General features: G+C 42.3%; 1 protein-coding gene across 2 annotated transcripts in view; it reads left to right on the top strand.

Annotated features, from left to right (window-relative positions):
* The first annotated feature begins 220 nt into the window (after positions 1–220).
* Pcdh19 (protocadherin 19) overlaps positions 221–18,100 on the top strand; it is a 162,427-nt gene continuing 144,547 nt past the window's right edge. For both annotated transcript variants that reach the window (XM_060375701.1, XM_060375699.1), the window contains exons 1-2: positions 221–4,087; positions 7,702–8,029. In XM_060375701.1, the coding sequence (XP_060231684.1) occupies positions 1,941–4,087; positions 7,702–8,029 (2,475 nt within the window). In that variant the 5' untranslated portion in view covers positions 221–1,940. The remainder of the gene's footprint in view (positions 4,088–7,701; positions 8,030–18,100) is intronic.

The following is an 18,100-nucleotide window of genomic DNA, read 5'->3' as shown; positions in this document are numbered from 1 at the left end:
CGCAGGGGCTCTGCAGAACAGGGTACTCGGTTGGGCCAGTGTGTAAGTTTCAGCCTGACTCCCCGCCCCCTCTCCCCCCACCCCGCGCTGTCTCCCCCCACCCCCAGCCTCTCGCCTTGGTCCCGCCCCAAGACCGGAGCCCGCTGAGCTGCGCGGTGATTGGCTAATGCCTGGCGTAGCCCGGCTTGGCAGCTCCAGCTCTCTCCAGCTCTCTCCAGACTCTGTGGCCAGTAGTTTGCGGCATCGGGAGGAGGAGCAGCAACAGCAGCAGTAGCAGCGGCGGCTGGGGAGGAGAGGAGACAGTCGAGCGGGTGCAAGACGGCAGCACCAGCTACCGTTTACTACATCTGACTTTCCCAGGGAGGCACTGGCATCCACTTCCCTAGCCTCTCGCCCGCCCAGGCGTGGTGTCCTCTACCGCTTTTCAGCTGAGCCGATTCATCTGAGATCTGAAACCTCCCACTCCAAACCCATTTCTTTCTGCTCTCTCATACTCCACACTCACACTTCCCATCCACACACTCACTCTTCCTCCCTTTCGTACATCCACGCACAACCCGACACAGATAGAGAGACCTCCCTAGCGCGCGAGCGCCGGGGAGGGAGGAATCCCTAAGCAGGGCGGACAGCGCTTCTCCTGGAGGATGGGATCTAGACACTCCTGCAAGTAAACTTTGGAGGCGACAGAAATCCTCGACCCTAGCAGCTGCCGAGGAGGACCCCAGCTTCTGAAGTAAGGAGGGTTTCTGCGGCGGCGGCGGCAGCGGCGGCGGCAGCGGCAGCGGTAGCGGCAGCAGCAGCAGCAGCTAAGGCTGAGGTCTTCGGGAACAACACCTCAGCCGGAACCTAGGGAGGGGAACAAGCCTTGGGTGCCTGCGACTGCAACTCCTGGCCGGTACAGTGTCGCTTCCCTTCTTTCACCTTCCTATTCCCAACCCCCTCCTCCTTGGTGATAGGAAAGAGCAGGACTTTGATTTTCTTGGACAATTTGCCATCTTTCCGTTTTTGTAAACTTAAGTCGGAGACCTGGGCTGCGTTGGTAACTTTGACTTCCGAGAAATAATCGCCCGTAGACCCTCAGCCTCTCTGTAGGAGGAACCCTGAGCCCACCTCGGATTCTGGGCAGACTTGTCCCCTACGCCCTCGGACGCTAACGTCAGATCCAGAGAAAGAGCTCTCGCATCTCCCCCTCCCCCTTCTTCTGTCAGCCCCGGGACAGCCCTCCAGCTCAGCCAAATCCCTGGGAGCCCACAGATCTTGCCAGCAACTCAGACTTCTGCCTGTGATCCCCCTTTCTCCCCTCCAAGCCTCAAAGAGGCCAGAGTGCTCCCCGTCTCCCCCCCACCCCCGAGCCCGGAGGGTGCGTACCGGGTGGGAGCTCCCTCCGCAGTGAGCTCCGCGCGCTGTGGGGAGGCCCTTGCGCATGCCAGGTGCACAGACTACGTGCTTGCCTTCCTCAGGGCCGGTGCGCTGCGGCGGGTCGGGCAGTGTCTGAAAGGCTGCATCCACACAGCCTTCCGCGTCTGACCCCCAAGTAAGATCCCGACTTGGCTGCTTTTGGCCATCTGGGGCGTGCAGGCGCCCCTAGACCCGCAGCCCTGCCCCGCTGCGGCCAGTCGCGCCCGACTAACTTTGAAGGGGAAAAACTGAGTAGCAGGGGTGGAGGAAGGGGGCTCGGAGCCACGCGGTACTCCCTCGGCCCCTGGGAGCCCCCGGGTCCCCAGAGAGCCCGTGAGGAGTCCATTGCAACCTCAGCATTGGAGCCGGCGCGGGTTCATCCCGCGCGTCGCGGGGCCACCCTGGGCAGGACTCCTCCCGCGGCCTCCGGGGCCACGGGGCGCGCGCAACAGGCGGCCCGAGCTGGCGGGAAGCTGGAGCACCGGAGGCGTAGGCTTCGGAGGGGTGTGGAGAGGCGAGGCCAGGCAGAGCCCCGCGCAGCCATGGAGTCTCTCCTGCTGCCGGTGCTACTGCTGCTGGCCATACTGTGGACTCAGGCAGCCGCCCTGATTAACCTTAAATACTCGGTGGAAGAGGAGCAGCGGGCAGGGACTGTGATTGCTAATGTGGCCAAGGACGCTCGGGAGGCGGGGTTCGCCCTGGATCCCCGACAAGCTTCTGCGTTCCGCGTGGTATCCAACTCAGCTCCGCACTTGGTGGACATCAATCCCAGCTCAGGCTTGTTGGTCACCAAACAGAAGATCGACCGAGACCTGCTGTGCCGCCAGAACCCCAAGTGTATCATCTCTCTAGAGGTCATGTCCAGCTCAATGGAGATCTGTGTGATTAAGGTGGAGATCAAGGACCTGAACGACAATGCCCCCAGTTTTCCGGCAGCACAGATTGAGCTGGAGATCTCTGAGGCAGCCAGCCCTGGCACTCGAATCCCACTCGACAGTGCTTATGATCCGGACTCAGGCAGTTTTGGTGTGCAGACCTATGAGCTCACGCCCAATGAGCTGTTTGGCCTGGAGATAAAGACGAGGGGTGACGGTTCCCGCTTTGCTGAGCTAGTGGTGGAGAAGAGCCTGGACCGCGAGACACAGTCACACTACAGCTTTCGAATCACAGCGCTCGATGGAGGCGACCCACCACACTTGGGCACAGTTGGCCTCAGCATCAAGGTGACTGACTCCAATGACAACAACCCGGTGTTTGGTGAGTCCACCTACTCAGTGAGCGTGCCTGAGAACTCACCTCCCAATACACCTGTCATCCGCCTCAATGCCAGTGATCCAGATGAGGGCACCAACGGCCAGGTGGTCTACTCCTTCTATGGCTATGTCAATGACCGCACACGTGAACTCTTCCAAATTGACCCACACAGCGGCCTGGTCACTGTCACCGGTGCACTCGACTATGAAGATGGCCATGTGTATGAACTGGATGTGCAAGCCAAGGACCTGGGGCCCAACTCTATCCCTGCACACTGCAAAGTCACCGTCAGCGTGCTGGACACTAATGACAACCCACCAATTATCAACTTACTGTCGGTCAATAGTGAGCTTGTGGAAGTGAGCGAGAGCGCTCCCCCAGGATACGTGATTGCCCTGGTTCGGGTGTCTGATCGTGACTCGGGCCTCAATGGACGTGTGCAGTGCCGCTTGCTGGGCAATGTTCCCTTTAGGCTGCAGGAGTATGAGAGTTTCTCCACTATCCTTGTTGATGGACGGCTGGATCGCGAGCAGCATGACCAGTACAATCTTACGATTCAGGCTAGAGACAGCGGTGTACCTATGCTGCAAAGTGCAAAGTCTTTTACTGTGCGCATCACTGATGAGAATGACAACCACCCACACTTCTCCAAGCCTTACTATCAAGTCATTGTACAGGAGAACAACACCCCTGGCGCCTATCTGCTCTCTGTGTCAGCCCGTGACCCTGATTTGGGTCTCAACGGCAGTGTCTCCTACCAAATTGTGCCATCACAGGTGCGAGATATGCCCGTCTTCACCTATGTCTCCATCAATCCCAACTCTGGTGATATCTATGCGCTAAGATCCTTTAATCACGAGCAGACCAAAGCATTTGAATTCAAGGTGCTGGCCAAAGATGGCGGCTTGCCCTCCCTGCAAAGCAATGCCACAGTGAGGGTCATTATCCTAGATGTCAATGACAATACCCCAGTCATCACTGCCCCACCTCTGATCAATGGCACTGCTGAGGTCTACATTCCTCGAAATTCCGGCATAGGCTACTTGGTGACTGTAGTTAAGGCAGATGATTATGATGAGGGTGAAAATGGCCGAGTCACCTATGACATGACAGAGGGTGACAGAGGTTTCTTCGAAATAGACCAGATCAATGGAGAAGTCAGAACCACTCGCACCTTTAATGAGAACTCCAAGGCTTCCTATGAGCTTATAGTGGTGGCCCATGACCATGGCAAGACATCTCTTTCTGCCTCTGCCCTTATCCTAATATACTTGTCCCCTGCTCTTGATGCCCAAGAGTCAATGGGCTCCGTGAACTTATCCCTGATTTTCATTATTGCTCTGGGCTCCATTGCTGGCATTCTCTTTGTCACTATGATCTTCGTGGCAATCAAGTGCAAGCGTGACAACAAAGAGATCCGGACCTACAACTGCAGGTAGAGCCACCGTTTCTTTCTTTTTTTGTGTGTGTTTTGAGTAAGTAAGATGTGTGTATTTGTGTCTGTGTAAAACCCCCAGTGCTTTTGTTTCCCATTTAAATGCAGTAAGTCTTTGTGGAGGGTAAAAAGTTTGTGACAGTCTAAGTTGATCAATTCTTTTGATCTGACAATTTTCTGGAAGACAATCATTTACTGTTTGAATGGATTCTGTCACATAATGTTGATGAGCAGAAAAGCAATTATCATTTTAAAATTTGCACAGCTGTCTCCAGTGATGTTAAGGTAGAAAAAAATGAGAGAGGGGAGGGAGGATCAAGGAAGTGAGAGAGGAGGGGAGGAGAAGAAGGAGGGAGAGCTAAAGAGAAATAGATTTTTCATATTTTTAGCAGAATTTCTACAGATCACGGTTTGAGAGCTTGATTTCCTGGAGCTCAGTCTTTTGCAGACAGGAGCTGAAAGGAGACGGAGTATTGACAGCTGTCTTGTCCTGCTGTAGGGTTAAAGTCCAGAGAGTGCTCAGAGTGAAAGTTTATGATGGAAAAGAGAGTAGGAGCAAGAAAGAAAGCAGTGTACAGGGAAGAAGGTCATTAGTGGTTTTTATTATATTCTTGACTTGTTTTGTATCCAGTCTCCAGACATCTGGCCATCCAAAGTAAAATTCTGTCAGGCATCTGTATGTTTTCAAATATATACTTGCCTCCCAAGGAGAGACAAGACTTTGCATCCAGATGTTTCAGTAAAAATAGCAATATTCTGGAGTTGGCTATGTTTTTCTCTAATGTAGGACTGTGCTGTGGCATTAAGGTCTGGTCCCTACCAGTGGATGTCACTATGGGCTATTGTATTACAGTTTCTCTGAAGTGTGTATGTGATGTGTGTGGGGGTGGGGAAACAAGGAGAGGAAAAAGAAGAGAGGAGAAAAATGCAGAAACTTGAATGGCATGCAATGTTATATTTTAAAAGTCTTGATTAATACATTAGAGGTTCTTTCTGAAGACTTCCTTACAATTCAATAGAAGAAACAAGTCTAAAAATTTCTAGAATCCCACTTAGGATAATGCATATATTTTTTTTCATCAGTGTCTCATTGAAACATTTGAACAAAAGTTATTTTTATTTATTTATTTTTTACTTTGCTGAAAATGAATGGTGCTATTTCCAGCCAAGGTATGTGTGCTTGTGTGTGCTTTCAACACACCTACACATCCACTGTATCTTATACCATATCTGTGCTTGCATGTTAATCAGTCAAAATATGTTCTTGTAAGTCCAATTTGTATCTGACACCATCTGAAATACACACTTCTGTGAATCAGAGCTTCTTGAATATGTAACAGCCATGCAATTATTGTTTCCCGTTTACTATTCTCTGCATTACACAAGTTAGTAGACAAATGCTAACCACACATGAATATCAATCAGGTGCCATAAAAGAGCAGCTGCAATGGCTCATAAATACTTTAATCCTGTTACTAGTGAAATGTCCATGGCTTTTCTTTCCTTCAGTACCAAGTCACTTCAGATGGGAGAAATGGAAATTAATATTGCTCTTACCTTTGAAACCTGGAAATGCCAGTGGCGATTTTTATTGGAGAAAATGCAGGCTCAATAAAATTTTATTTATATGGAGATAATGATAGAGGAGACTCTTTTTAAGCCATTTTCTCAGCATAGAGTAAATGCATAAGACCTTCCCATGATGAAAAAGAAATCAGCTTGAAATAAAGATATTGAAGGCTTTACCACTTCTTAGTGATATATATGACTAGAAGTAAGAGCTCTTTCTGAGAGCTTGCCAGGGAGATCATTAAACAAGAAAGAGTGCATTTGAATTGGGGGGAAAGTGCAAATCTCGGTGCTCTCCAACTTCACCCAGATGTGTATTTTGTAAAGCACTCTTTCCTATGATGGCTTGCCATTAATGAAGTACAGTTTAATTAAATAATTGGTTAATACAGAATGGGCTATACAATGAGTGCCTCTGCTGAATAATTGGATGGGGCATTTTCAGACTTACCCATTATGAGTAAACAAAATGACTAGAACTTCCTATTGAGTCAGTAAACTGATTAAAAATTTAATGTAATCCTAGTCTTGAGATTTGAGGGATATGATCTGTCCCTAGGCCTCTGTATCATCAATTTGCCATCATTTCAAGTCAGACATGGCAGAGAGCAAAAGGTTGAGGTGAAATAAATTGCTTAGATCATAGGGACAGAACAAAATTGCCTTGGTAGATATGAATAGATATGCAAACTCCCCATCTGCTTAGACTTCTTAGAACCCTAAAGTTCAGAAGAAGCCTATCTTACTATGTAATTAGGCATGGTTTTCCAGTCCTTTTCTTCTTCAGGACCTGTTCCTGAAATGCATTCATTTATGAGACTTGTGAGATGATCTGCAGTTGCTGCTTGAATTGAGCTCCCTTTTTTGTATTCTGACAATTAGCTTTGTCAATTGAGAATACAGACACACTCTTTCACTTGTAAAGTCCAACCTGTATTATTTATTAAGCTTATTGTCTTGCTTATTATTACTCGGGGATTGAATCTCAAACAATGAGCTGAAATCATTATGTGCAAAGTAATTCATGACATTGAGAATCTGGCTACATTTTTATGTATTTCTTTTGACAAGTCTCTAAATGCTTGGTGTCTTTTGTGCACGTTCCTGGGTCTGTGTCAGTGTTAATTAAATTCAGCTTTTTATGTTCCAGTTGCAGCACAGCTGCTTGTAGGTACACCTGAATGGAGAAGGATGCTGAATGCACTAACCTTTAAATTCCTTTGCAATAATTGTTTAGCCATCACTTGTATCCTTGGCTGTTTTATACAAGGAAAAAAACAGCAAGTGTCTGCATTGCATCTCAGTTTCTCCCATTAGCGAGAAGCAAGACAAAAAGGCAGAGGAGAAAGTGAGCCTAAGGGGAAAGAGGTAAAAAGGCATTTCCCCTCATTTAAATGAGTTGGCTATCAGATTTCTCTAGGAGAAGAGGGGGGAGGGTGGAAAGTAGAAAGGAGTTGGGCCAAGGCCGGGAGGAGGGTGTGGATGAGTGGAACCAGGAGCTGTTTGAGGACAGGATCTGAATCTCTACCATAGTTTAAGAGTGTTCAGTTTAATCACAGAGGAAGCTGATCCATGGTGTTTGCCACATTACAGATTGCTGGAGGCATTGGCTTGAGCTTTTCTTAATTCCCTCTATCTCCTTTTCTGTTAAATTGGCACTTACTTTTTACTTTATCCAGTACTTTCTCTGGGTTTCAGGGAAGCTTCAGATTTGAGCATTTTCATGCTCTCTCCCATAGGCTCAACTTTCCCTACCCCTATCCCTGCTTACTGGCTACCCACCATGAAAAATTACAAATCTAAAATCTGAAAATGTCTTTGGGGGGAGATTGGTGGGAGATTAGTATGTTTAATATGAAAACTTCACGGCCCTCAGTTGGTTTTTGCATGCAAAAAAGCACAGAGAGAAACCCGATGATGTAATGCTTCAGAATAAGGAGCTGAAGCAGAGATGGGGTGCAACCCTCCTGGGTGCTTAATGTTTATTCATCAGTATATGGTCTGGGAAGGCGTTATATATTCATGCTGCCTTTTCTGTCAAATAGAATCGCTGAGTACTCCTATGGGCATCAAAAGAAATCAAGTAAGAAGAAAAAAATTAGTAAGAACGACATCCGCCTTGTACCTCGGGATGTGGAGGAGACAGACAAGATGAATGTTGTCAGTTGTTCCTCCCTTACTTCATCCCTCAACTACTTCGACTACCACCAGCAGACACTGCCCCTGGGCTGCCGCCGCTCTGAGAGCACTTTCCTGAATGTGGAGAGCCAGAATACTGGAAACACCACTGCCAACCACATCTACCATCACTCCTTCAACAGCCAGGGTCCCCAGCAGCCAGATCTGATCATCAGTGGTGTACCCCTGCCCGAGGTGAGTGCAGCTAAGTGGTTCTATGAGGTCTTCCCAGATCTCTTTTTGGAGCTACTTGCTATACCATAGGCCATACTGGAGATGCATCTCTTGTCTAGGTCCATTTCCATACTCAGTATTTGCCAATAGCACTTTATGGGACAAATAGTGATTCAATATTTGTGTAAGTGGTAGTGTTGGGAGTCTGAACTCAAATGATTTGAGCCTTGACATGCCTTCATAATATCCCAACATAGTAAGAGATCATTTCACCTGTTGTAGCTATGCTTGTTCAAAAGCCAGGGTACCAGCTTGGAGACTAAAGCAGCTTAAGACTGCCAAGCAGTGTTGAAAATGAGTGAATCCCTATAATGATTAAATTCCAGTTTCCTCTTATTGTTCAGAATCCTAAAAGCCACTCCCCATTTTGCTTTTTTCTTTACATACTACTGTTTTCTACCATCAATCTTGCTGAGACTGTGGTTAATAGGATTGAAGCAATAATGTTTAAAAAGTCACATTGCTGATTCACAGAAAATGAAACCAACTTAACAACTTGTTTATAGCCATCTACTGAGTCCCCCTTGCCATATTCTCATCACCAGCACTGGAATATCACCAGACTCTTCCAAAATAATTCAATAACCAACAGACATTTGATCATATTGTGTTTTTTTTTTAATGCATCCATTAAAACATGCAAACTAAAGGGAAACAATTAATTCAAATGCATGGCTATTTCATACAATATTCATATTAGTGACCGTTTGAAGCTCCTCAATTGTCAAACGTTATTACCAGAACTGCTAAGAACCAAATAGGAATTTAGGCTGGTTCTATGTAGATAATACCTACAAGATGGTGTAACCTGATTACTGATTCATAGTGATCATTGAAAAATGAAGATGAAAAATGCAAAAATTATATATTCCATTGTTGGTTTGTTATTGCTCAGGGAGATGGACAAAAAAGCATTAAATCCTGAAAGTTTGGTAATCATTTTACAATCAAGTAAATTTCCTTAGAAAAGGGAGCCATGATGTCTATTGAATATGTGGAAAAAGCAGGAAATAGGAACAATAATTTCTTGCTTTACATAATACCTAATATCTTGCTTTACCTAATATCTTTGTTTCTTTTAAGGGCAGGATAAAAGAAAAAAAAATTCAGAAAGCAAAAGTCTCAGTTATGATGCTTTCCCTGACTCTCAAATCCATATACCCTATTTGTCAAAAAATAAGTGCACCCATTTACTGTGTAGTGTTAGTGGGGGGGTTGCATATGCATTTCCAGTACATAGTTCTGGAAAGTTCTTAGTCAAGCATCCGTCAAGATATTTAACCTGCACACATCATGGAATTCTGAATAGGGAAAATGACACTTCTCTTTTACTTTCGTACTACAAGCTTCTAAACACTGATGGGGTAAAATGTTTACGTCTCTTGTGACCTGTGAAAGAATAGGTGTGGTTGGTGCATTTATTCAACTGATATTTGTTGGAGTGTGTGTTTCTTGAAAGGTACTGCTCTATGGTCTGTAGTTCCAGACACAAATAAATAAATAAATAAATAAATACAACGAAAGTCCATTCTAGTGTGGCCAACATGTAGACAGATATTCAATATGAGATGCTAAATGGTTCTGTATCATTCAGTAGGATTCCTAAAATAATAATGTTCTGATGTATTTTCTACTTTTATACTTCCCTTTTTAATTAATTAATCCATCCAAGAAACAATTCACATATGAAGCAAGTATAGTACTGAATGATACATGCTATGATGTACTAAGTAGGTGATTCTATGGAAATTTCTCTGAAGTCATATTATGACATTAAAATGATCCATTATTATTTCATGAAACCATTTTTTATTTATTCTTAACTCAACCCACTAGCATTTATTGCATGGTTAGAATGTGCCAAATACTGTATCTGCTATTTACTGGTGATGAAAAGATAAAACACTTGATCTTTGACATCAAAGAGCTTAAAAGAAACAGACAGTTAACACAGATTAATTCTGGATGTTGTCCCTTTCCTAAGCATATGTGACACTCTTACTCTTTAGATTGGGACCAAAGGTCACTACATAAGAGATCCTTCTGCTGTGTTACCTTTTATGACACACAGACCCTTTATTATTTGTACAGTGATAGGGATTATTTGAAATTGTAATTACACAAGTAAGTAGACTCAGAACTATTGTGCTTGCCCCTTGCTGCTTCCACCGCACTTCACTTTGAAATGGATCACCATTGCATTAAGTCAGATCACTAAGTGTTTTATAATGCTCTATGTAACAGCTAGCTTGGAGATTCCAAATACACCTAATAGGAAAGATACTTCTGCCCTCAGATTGTTCACTGTCTAACTAGGGAGCCAAGATCATTCAAAAAGATTCAATGGCCATGGAGGCAACACAAAATAGCTTTAATCACCTGTTTCTTTATATGCTAGTTAGTATTTCTCCTTTCAAGGCAACACTGATATTGTTTTTATGTAGATTTGCTGCTGAGCTATTTAGGCTTGGTTCTGAATTAAAGGTGACTTTTGCTTAGGTAGTTAGGCTCAAACTAAGAGCTATGTGTATACTAGTCGAGTGCTCTACTAGTTACTCGTAACCTTGAGGATAACTTTTTTATCTATAAACCTTTGAACTAGGTCAGGTCAAAAATCATGAGAACATGACTTTGTATGTGATTAGGTAGGTTAGGTAAAGGGAGTGGAGCACTTGTCTTGAAAATTGGAACTTAACTTTTTGTGCTGTGGAGATAGCCTCCTTGAGAACCAAATGTGAATATTTTCCTGTCCTCTGCTGTTGCTTGGGATACCAGCTATGACAATTTCATGCTTTTGTATACAAATATGAGGAGATAAAATGGAAGGTGTCTTTACTGTTTGCAGAAGGCTTTTGTAGAATTAGTGGTGCCTTGTACCTTTTAAATATTTTAACTTGGATTCACGTTCTTTGGCATCCTAGTTAATTTAGTTTTTAAATTTTATAAATGAGTGAGGTGTGTATGTGTGTGTGTACAGAGGGGGAAGATGGAGGGAAAGAGGACAGAAGATAAAAGAGGTTGAAGAGAAGAAAATATAAGGTTTGTTAGTTTGGTAATATTTTTCTGAAAATATCTGGACTTGTTTTGAGAATGCCATGTTTTCCCCCTTTATATTATGTGAATATAAACATGAATATTGGATGCTTCTGTGTTCTATAAAATGTTATTCTTTTGTACATTAGTATTCTCGTATTGCTCTTTTGGTCAGTAGGGGCTCTGGTCATTAGAGGGAGCAAATAGAACTTATGTTTTTCCTATGAAGAATGCAAATTTGGGTAAAGTCTGTTTCTTTTCATCTTCAGGATGGGTGAAGTGGTCCAAATACATTTAACCTTTTGTGAGACTTTTTTTTTTTTTTCCAAATTTTCATTTCTGATTCTCAATGATTTGGAGATGACAATTCTGCATGGGGGATAGTAGGCAGGAATTTCTACAACTGCAAAGGATTTTTGTTTTGGCTTACCCTCAATCTTGAATTTTCTCTTTGTTTTCAGTTGAAACCATTTGCTGGCAAACTGTAACATCTTTGATGTATAATATTTGTGTGTGTATGTGTGCATGCGCTTTATCACACTTGTTTGTGCAACAGCTTTATAAGTAGTAATGTAGCAGAAGAAGAATCTGCAGAATGAGGATATGTGTGGCAAGAGTGTAATAAGTGCTTCTAGTTAACCTACAAAATGTCTGAATTCTTTGCCATATTATGGTAAATATGAAAGATAAAACATCACTTAGGTCTTGAAGAAAAATAAGAAATAAATAAGTATTTCAGCATGCTTTGTTCCTTAAAACAAAGAAGTTAAGGATTTGCAATGACTTGAGAAAAAATTGGAATATAAATAACCACAGCCCATTCAGAGAGACAACAGATCCAGAAAGCGATAGAGACCTAGGAACTATGATGAAGTTAGCTTGGATAGGATGGATATCACATATTATCAGTTGCAGGTTTAGAACACCAATTTCTAAATTTATATCACTAATCCTAAAACCAACACCATTTCTTTAAGTGAGTTTAGTTTTTAAAGGCACATGCCTATGATCCCAGCAGGTGCATCTGTGTGAGTTTGAGTCCAGCATGGTTTACAAAGTGAGTCCAGGAGAGCCAAGGCTACACAGAGAAAAACTCTGTCTTAAAGGAAACAAAAACAAATACAAGACCCCCCCCCAAAAAAAGAAAACAAAACCATATCCTTGTTATTATGGCATCTTGGACTCATTCAAACCATATCTATAAAGGTCAAAAGAAATCCTAGGGCTGTAGGACAAAGCAGTAGAAACCAATGCATCCCTGCACCACCTTTGGCTCTCCTCAAAACTCAAGGGCTCTACTTCTACAGTGGATATTCCTGGGCTACCTATTGCCTGCTGTATGTTTACTGGGCCCTTTTCATATCTAGCTAACGTAGTGGATCTCCCAGCGGACATCAGCTAGCAAGATGTGTTCCAGAATAACTTGTTCTTCTCTTGTCTCCACGCAACTGCTGCAGAACCGAGTTAGTTTACATTAGTATTTGCTAATTTATTATTATCATTCCTTATTGGCAATTAACTGGTTACCTGAGAGATCATCTCTCTCCCTGTACACCTTCACTGAAGTTGAGCTTAGCAGGAGTGCTTGCTAATGATCCTGAGATTTTTCTCCAGGGGGATCTGGAGGCAGGACATTTTCCAGAGAAAACTCTGGGGATTTGGAATTCCTCTTATCACGGGAACCTTTGTGGTCTAACCTGCTTTTCTTCTGTTAGTCAGACTTAAAAAGTGAAAGGGCTGTCCCATCTCCTCCCCAAGCTTGCCCTGATCTATTGTTGAGTTTGTATGCTGTGCCAAGCTGTTCAAGATTGGCAGATAGGAGATTAGAGGAATGAAAAAAAAAAAAAAAAAAAAAGAGATGGACTTACTCCCTGGCAAAACTAGAGAGAATCTTTCATTTACAGTGTTGCAGTAGACCTGAGGTACCTGCTTGGACTGTCAGATGTTGACTTCTCTGCTTATGAGTTCTTAGCTTCCACAGCTTAGGGGAGGCCAACCCTGGTTGCATAATGTCTCAGCTGTGGATAAATAAAGGCAAAGGCATCTGTATAAGAGTTCTATGTCTGAGAGGTGAGAGGCTAGTGCTGGAGCAGCCATTTCCCACCACTGAAAGGAGGCTGGATATCTTGATGTGTGACTGGCTGACCTTTAATGTGTGCTTCATTTACTTCAAACAATTGAGAGAATTGAAGTGAAAGTCCCAGAGGGTCAGTTGTTTGCAGAGGGAAATGCTTTTCAAGTTTCATTTCCTGTTGAGTATGAGGAGTTATTTTTTACAAAAAATTTTGGGCTGCTTAGTTAGGACCAGATTCCAGTCTGCTAATGCCTGCTTGTGTCCCCCAGAGGAGTGGTGAACTTGTCTTGTCACTTGGCTTTGTCAGCTCCAGGAGCTTGGGTTTCCATGAAGAATCCTTTTTGGCTTTTGTTTAGTGTTTTGCTGAAAATGTTGTCTGTGACCACAAAGTGCCATATAATTCTTGGACTAGTTGTTAGATGGACTCTATGGTCATGAGAATGTGGTTACAGACAAGGCAAATGTCCTGGATTTGCTGGGACAGCTGTGACATCACAGCTTCAAGGGAGCCTGAGGGAGAAGAGTCCCAAATTGAAGGCCAGCTCGGCCTAGAGTGTGACTTCAAGACCTACCTTAAGCAACTCACTAAGCCCTCATCTCAAACTAGAAAGTAAAACAAAGGGGAGAATGTTGTCTGGGACATACTGCCTCAGTGCACAGCACCTCCCATCCCAAAGCAAATAACTTGCCCAGTTGTATACTTCAAGAACAAAGTAGACCCCAGGCGCTTTACTGCAGTTCTTCAGCATTCTCATTCAGAATAGAAAACCCACAGTCCTCTAGGGAGGATCTAGAGATAAACCTTTGCTAGTAGGTGTGTTACTGAAAAGCTGACTGTCATTGTTTGTTTTGCAAATTAGACCCTTTGTTCAGGCAGATCCTCTGTTTAAAGAAACCTAGGGTGGATTCTTTCTCAAGGAAAGGATCCTAATATAATATGAACAAGCCATTCTTAACCGACTTCCTTTGGAGGTCTGGAGTTTTACATATTTTGTTGCTCAGTGGCTGGCTCTTTGATCACCTCCCCCTGAGGGCGGAGCAGCCTTACCAAGCCACAAAGGAAGACAATGCAGCCAGTCCTGATGAGACCTGATAGGCTAGGGCCAGATGGAAGGGGAGGAGGATCCCCCCCCATCAGTGGTCTTGGAGAGGGCATGGGAGGAGGTGAGGGACTGAAGGTGGGATGGGGAGGGAATGAGAGAGGGGGGTACAGCTGGGATACAAAATGAATAAACCGTAATTAATATAAAAATAAAAATTTAATAATAATAAAAGCAGGGCTCATGACCCTTGTAAGATTTAAAAAAGTATTAAAAGTTGGGCAAATACCTTATTACCTTGTAAGGTAACTGGCTCTAGACTTCTCACAGCTTAATTCCTGGTTGATTTTCACTTAATTAAAAATACAACTATCTAATAGTCAAAATATATCGAGTCCAGACCATACAGATAAATGTCAGGTAGATTTAACAAAATTTATACTTTTTATTTGCTACAGATCTAAAAAAATAATTAGTAAAAATATATAGCTTCTCCAATTCAGCCCTATCTTTCCCCTCCTGCTACACTCTTCCTAAGCCTAAGGCACATACCTGCCAGGAAAGGTTTTAGGTCTTTAGAGTTCATGCAAAAGCTCCTCAGGTCAATGAGGATTTCCTGGATTGAGTACAACCTAGAAATTACTTTGAAACATGAAAGGATTCCTTTACAATTTTTGTTTAAATTATTTGGAAAAGGAGATAATGGGTTTTTATATAAAAATAATACTAACAAACAAGTGTTAGAAGCGGGTACCTCTAGAGTTGTATACATTTGAGACTTAAACAGACAGGAAATTTGGTGTGAAACCTTTGTGCTTATTGAATCCAGCCTTAGTGGATTAGCACTAGTTTCTTAATGTCAGATGCTTAAGTACTGTGTTCATTTGCGTAGTCTTCTGATGCTCCATTAAGTCTCTGAGTGCCAGGGTGGCCAGTTTTCAGCTTCTCACACTGGGGCTCATCTGGCCATTGTTCTGTGGCAAGCTGCTTTCCTTCAGTGCCACCAGTAACTGGTCTTGGTGGCCTCAGCTTTCTAGATTGCTTGTTCCTAAATCTGATTTCCAGAGCATGAAGTGCACCTCTTCTCACACTTTAGTTTGTTCTTTTGAACAAAATGGATTCTCTGCATAAGCTGGCAGGGAGAAAAGTTTAATAGAAAAGTTAGATCATTCTTTAGTGTGTGTGTGTGTGTGTGTGTGTGTGTGTGTTTGTGTGTGTGTGTAACAAATACTACTTCTCTATGCCTTCAAGGTAATGGTTGTGTGAGTGGTGGGCTGATAATAGATACATCTATGATTTTTTAGATCATCAGAACTCCCTTCTCCATTCTCTTTCCCCCTACTAGTTGCTTCCGTGAGAAGGTCAATGCTACTGCCATAATGTGAGGCCAAGGATAGACTTTTCTGGGAAAACATTTAATTCAGAATTCTGCGTTAGAAGCTAGAAAATAATCACTTGAAAATAACGCACTTGAAGCTCAGCTAACATATATCCTAGAGTAAATATGCTTAATTCTTTGGAAATTATTTCAGGAGGACTGTTTTTCATTTTGTCTCTTTTGATTTTCCCTTTGTTTAAAACCCACCTCTTTCTCATTAATTCCCATGGATTGATTTGAAGAGGTCTGACTAGTTTAGCCTGCTAACATGTATAGGTTACTTGCCATAAAACCATTTCTCATGAAGATGCATGAGTAGGGAGACTATCTGTAGTCAGAGTGATTGGTTTAAACCTTGAGCAATTTTTTAATAATGAAAATCTCTGTGCTATAACATTAATATTTGAAATTTGACACACGGGAGAGCAGTGCATGCATTTGGCTACAGGTAATGCTTAATGACTTATTGGAAGACTCATATCCTCCTCTGTGTTGCCAATCACAGAGTCAGTGGTGAAGACATGGGCACACTGCACTCCTATGACTGGCATTGACTGTGATTTTGCTGTACTGATCACTTCTTCAGTTAGTGTTTTTCCATTTTTTCATATATAGATTTTTTTTCAAGTGACAGAGTATGTTGATGGTCCTAGGAGCTTAGGAAGGAGAACATGTTGACATCAGTATTAAATTATGATTTTTTTTTTCCTTTCATAGTGGGATTTTACCGATTTTTTAAAAGTTGCAAAACAATTTAAAATAGCTACTGCTTTTTAGAAAAAATGATCACGTTCTAAAGAAGAAACACCAATTTTCTTCAAGTCTCTAGAGCTTGCTATTGGGATGGGCATTCTTAGAGCTCCAGATTGCTCTTTAATTTTGACTTTGTGGGTAATTCTTTAGAAATGAAAAAAAGGAGGTGTGTTTCATTGCAGTAACAGTGCAGTATGGGGACACTTGAAGTGGAAAGAAAATGAAATTGCTTTTTCACAAACTATGCATTGTGTGGTGACTTGCTAGAAAAAAGTCATTAAAAGCTGGCATGCTATGAAGACTGTGACACTGGGAATTATTGCTTGGAATCCACATCTAATCATCAGGTACCCTCAAGAACATATGATGGTAAATGGAGAAAAATCCTGAACTGCAAAAGTTTGTGAATAAACAGTTTCATAGTTGGGAGTACCTGATTAAAAGTGAATTGGAAACTTACAACACTTTGCCCCCCTAACTCTCTGAGCTTGGAGAACTCTATCAGTACAGTTCTATCTAGAGTGTGACTGACCCTGAATCACTATATCCTCAAAGATAACAATGTAGCTACCTGCAGTCCTGTGGTAGGTACACTATCATAGGTATAGTAGGAAAACAGGTAAAACACAATTCAAAACCTCACAAAAAGGAGTTTTGATTTCTTGAAACTTGTTATTAGTAAGTAACAAAGAATATCAAGATTTTGAAGACTCCAAACAAAAAGCAAATTATACAAACTTGAAAGAATATGAAAAGTGACTGCATCAGTAAACTCAAGTCTCTCATTTACCTCATTTGTAAGAACAATTGTAAGGACTTTTGCAGAACTGGTTTAAAGAGCTTAGTAAAATTAACTGCATTAAGGTTCTAGTCTATATAAATTACTCTTCACTTTGTTGGTTGTATTGAGGGCAAGGTCCTATTGATACTGTAGGCATGATTCTGTTAGCTTTGAAATGAGGAGAGAATGTTCTATGTGTAATCAGTTGTTGAGTATCGTCTTTCAGTCCAATACCAAGTGTCCTCATCTTTTTTCACTTCACATGTACTTGTTATACGGATGAATAGGAGATGGATTCCTCTTTTCTGACCAACTAGGCCTTTGCAGAGAAGACAAGTTCATGTATCTATACATTCTGTTGATAATTATCACCACACCTAAGTATTTGTAAACTAGAAGTCAGTGAGCTCTCGTTTTAAAGTTAGGTATTCTTGAGAAAGGGTTTTGTGTATCTTGATAAGTTATGTAACTTTTTATATCAATAAAAGCCAACAATATGAAAATAAGCAGCTTTTTAGTCTGTTCTAAGGACAAACTGATCAAATTATGCAACTTCTAATGCAATTGTTTAAAGCTTCCACTTGGAAAGTTTTCTCATTTTAATAACTTGCAGCTGAGATAAATATTTTAGCTACAATTCATGTTCAACAATATGTTTCACTGATTGTCATTTTTTTTTTTTGTGAAATTTGTCATAATGGGCAGTTCAGCTTGTCTTTGCTCATTTTGTTGTTTGCTATACATTATCAGCAAGAGCCAGAATTCAATATAAATGTATTTTTGTTGTTGTTATTTTTAATTTAAGTCCATAAGAGGAGGCTAACTTAGCCTTGCAGAATCAAATGGGGCACTTGTGGTTTTACTTGAGAGCTAAAAAAAAGAAAAAATGAGGTAGATGAATTGCTTCTACAAATTTTTTTTTCAAACTGGATTTGATTCCAGAATTATTAAACCCAGTATATGTTAGAGGATG

Source organism: Meriones unguiculatus, chromosome X (assembly GCF_030254825.1).
Source record: "Meriones unguiculatus strain TT.TT164.6M chromosome X, Bangor_MerUng_6.1, whole genome shotgun sequence".
NCBI lineage: Eukaryota > Metazoa > Chordata > Mammalia > Rodentia > Muridae > Meriones > Meriones unguiculatus.
Note: the sequence above shows the minus strand (reverse complement) of the source record. Positions and strands in the feature narration are given on the sequence as shown.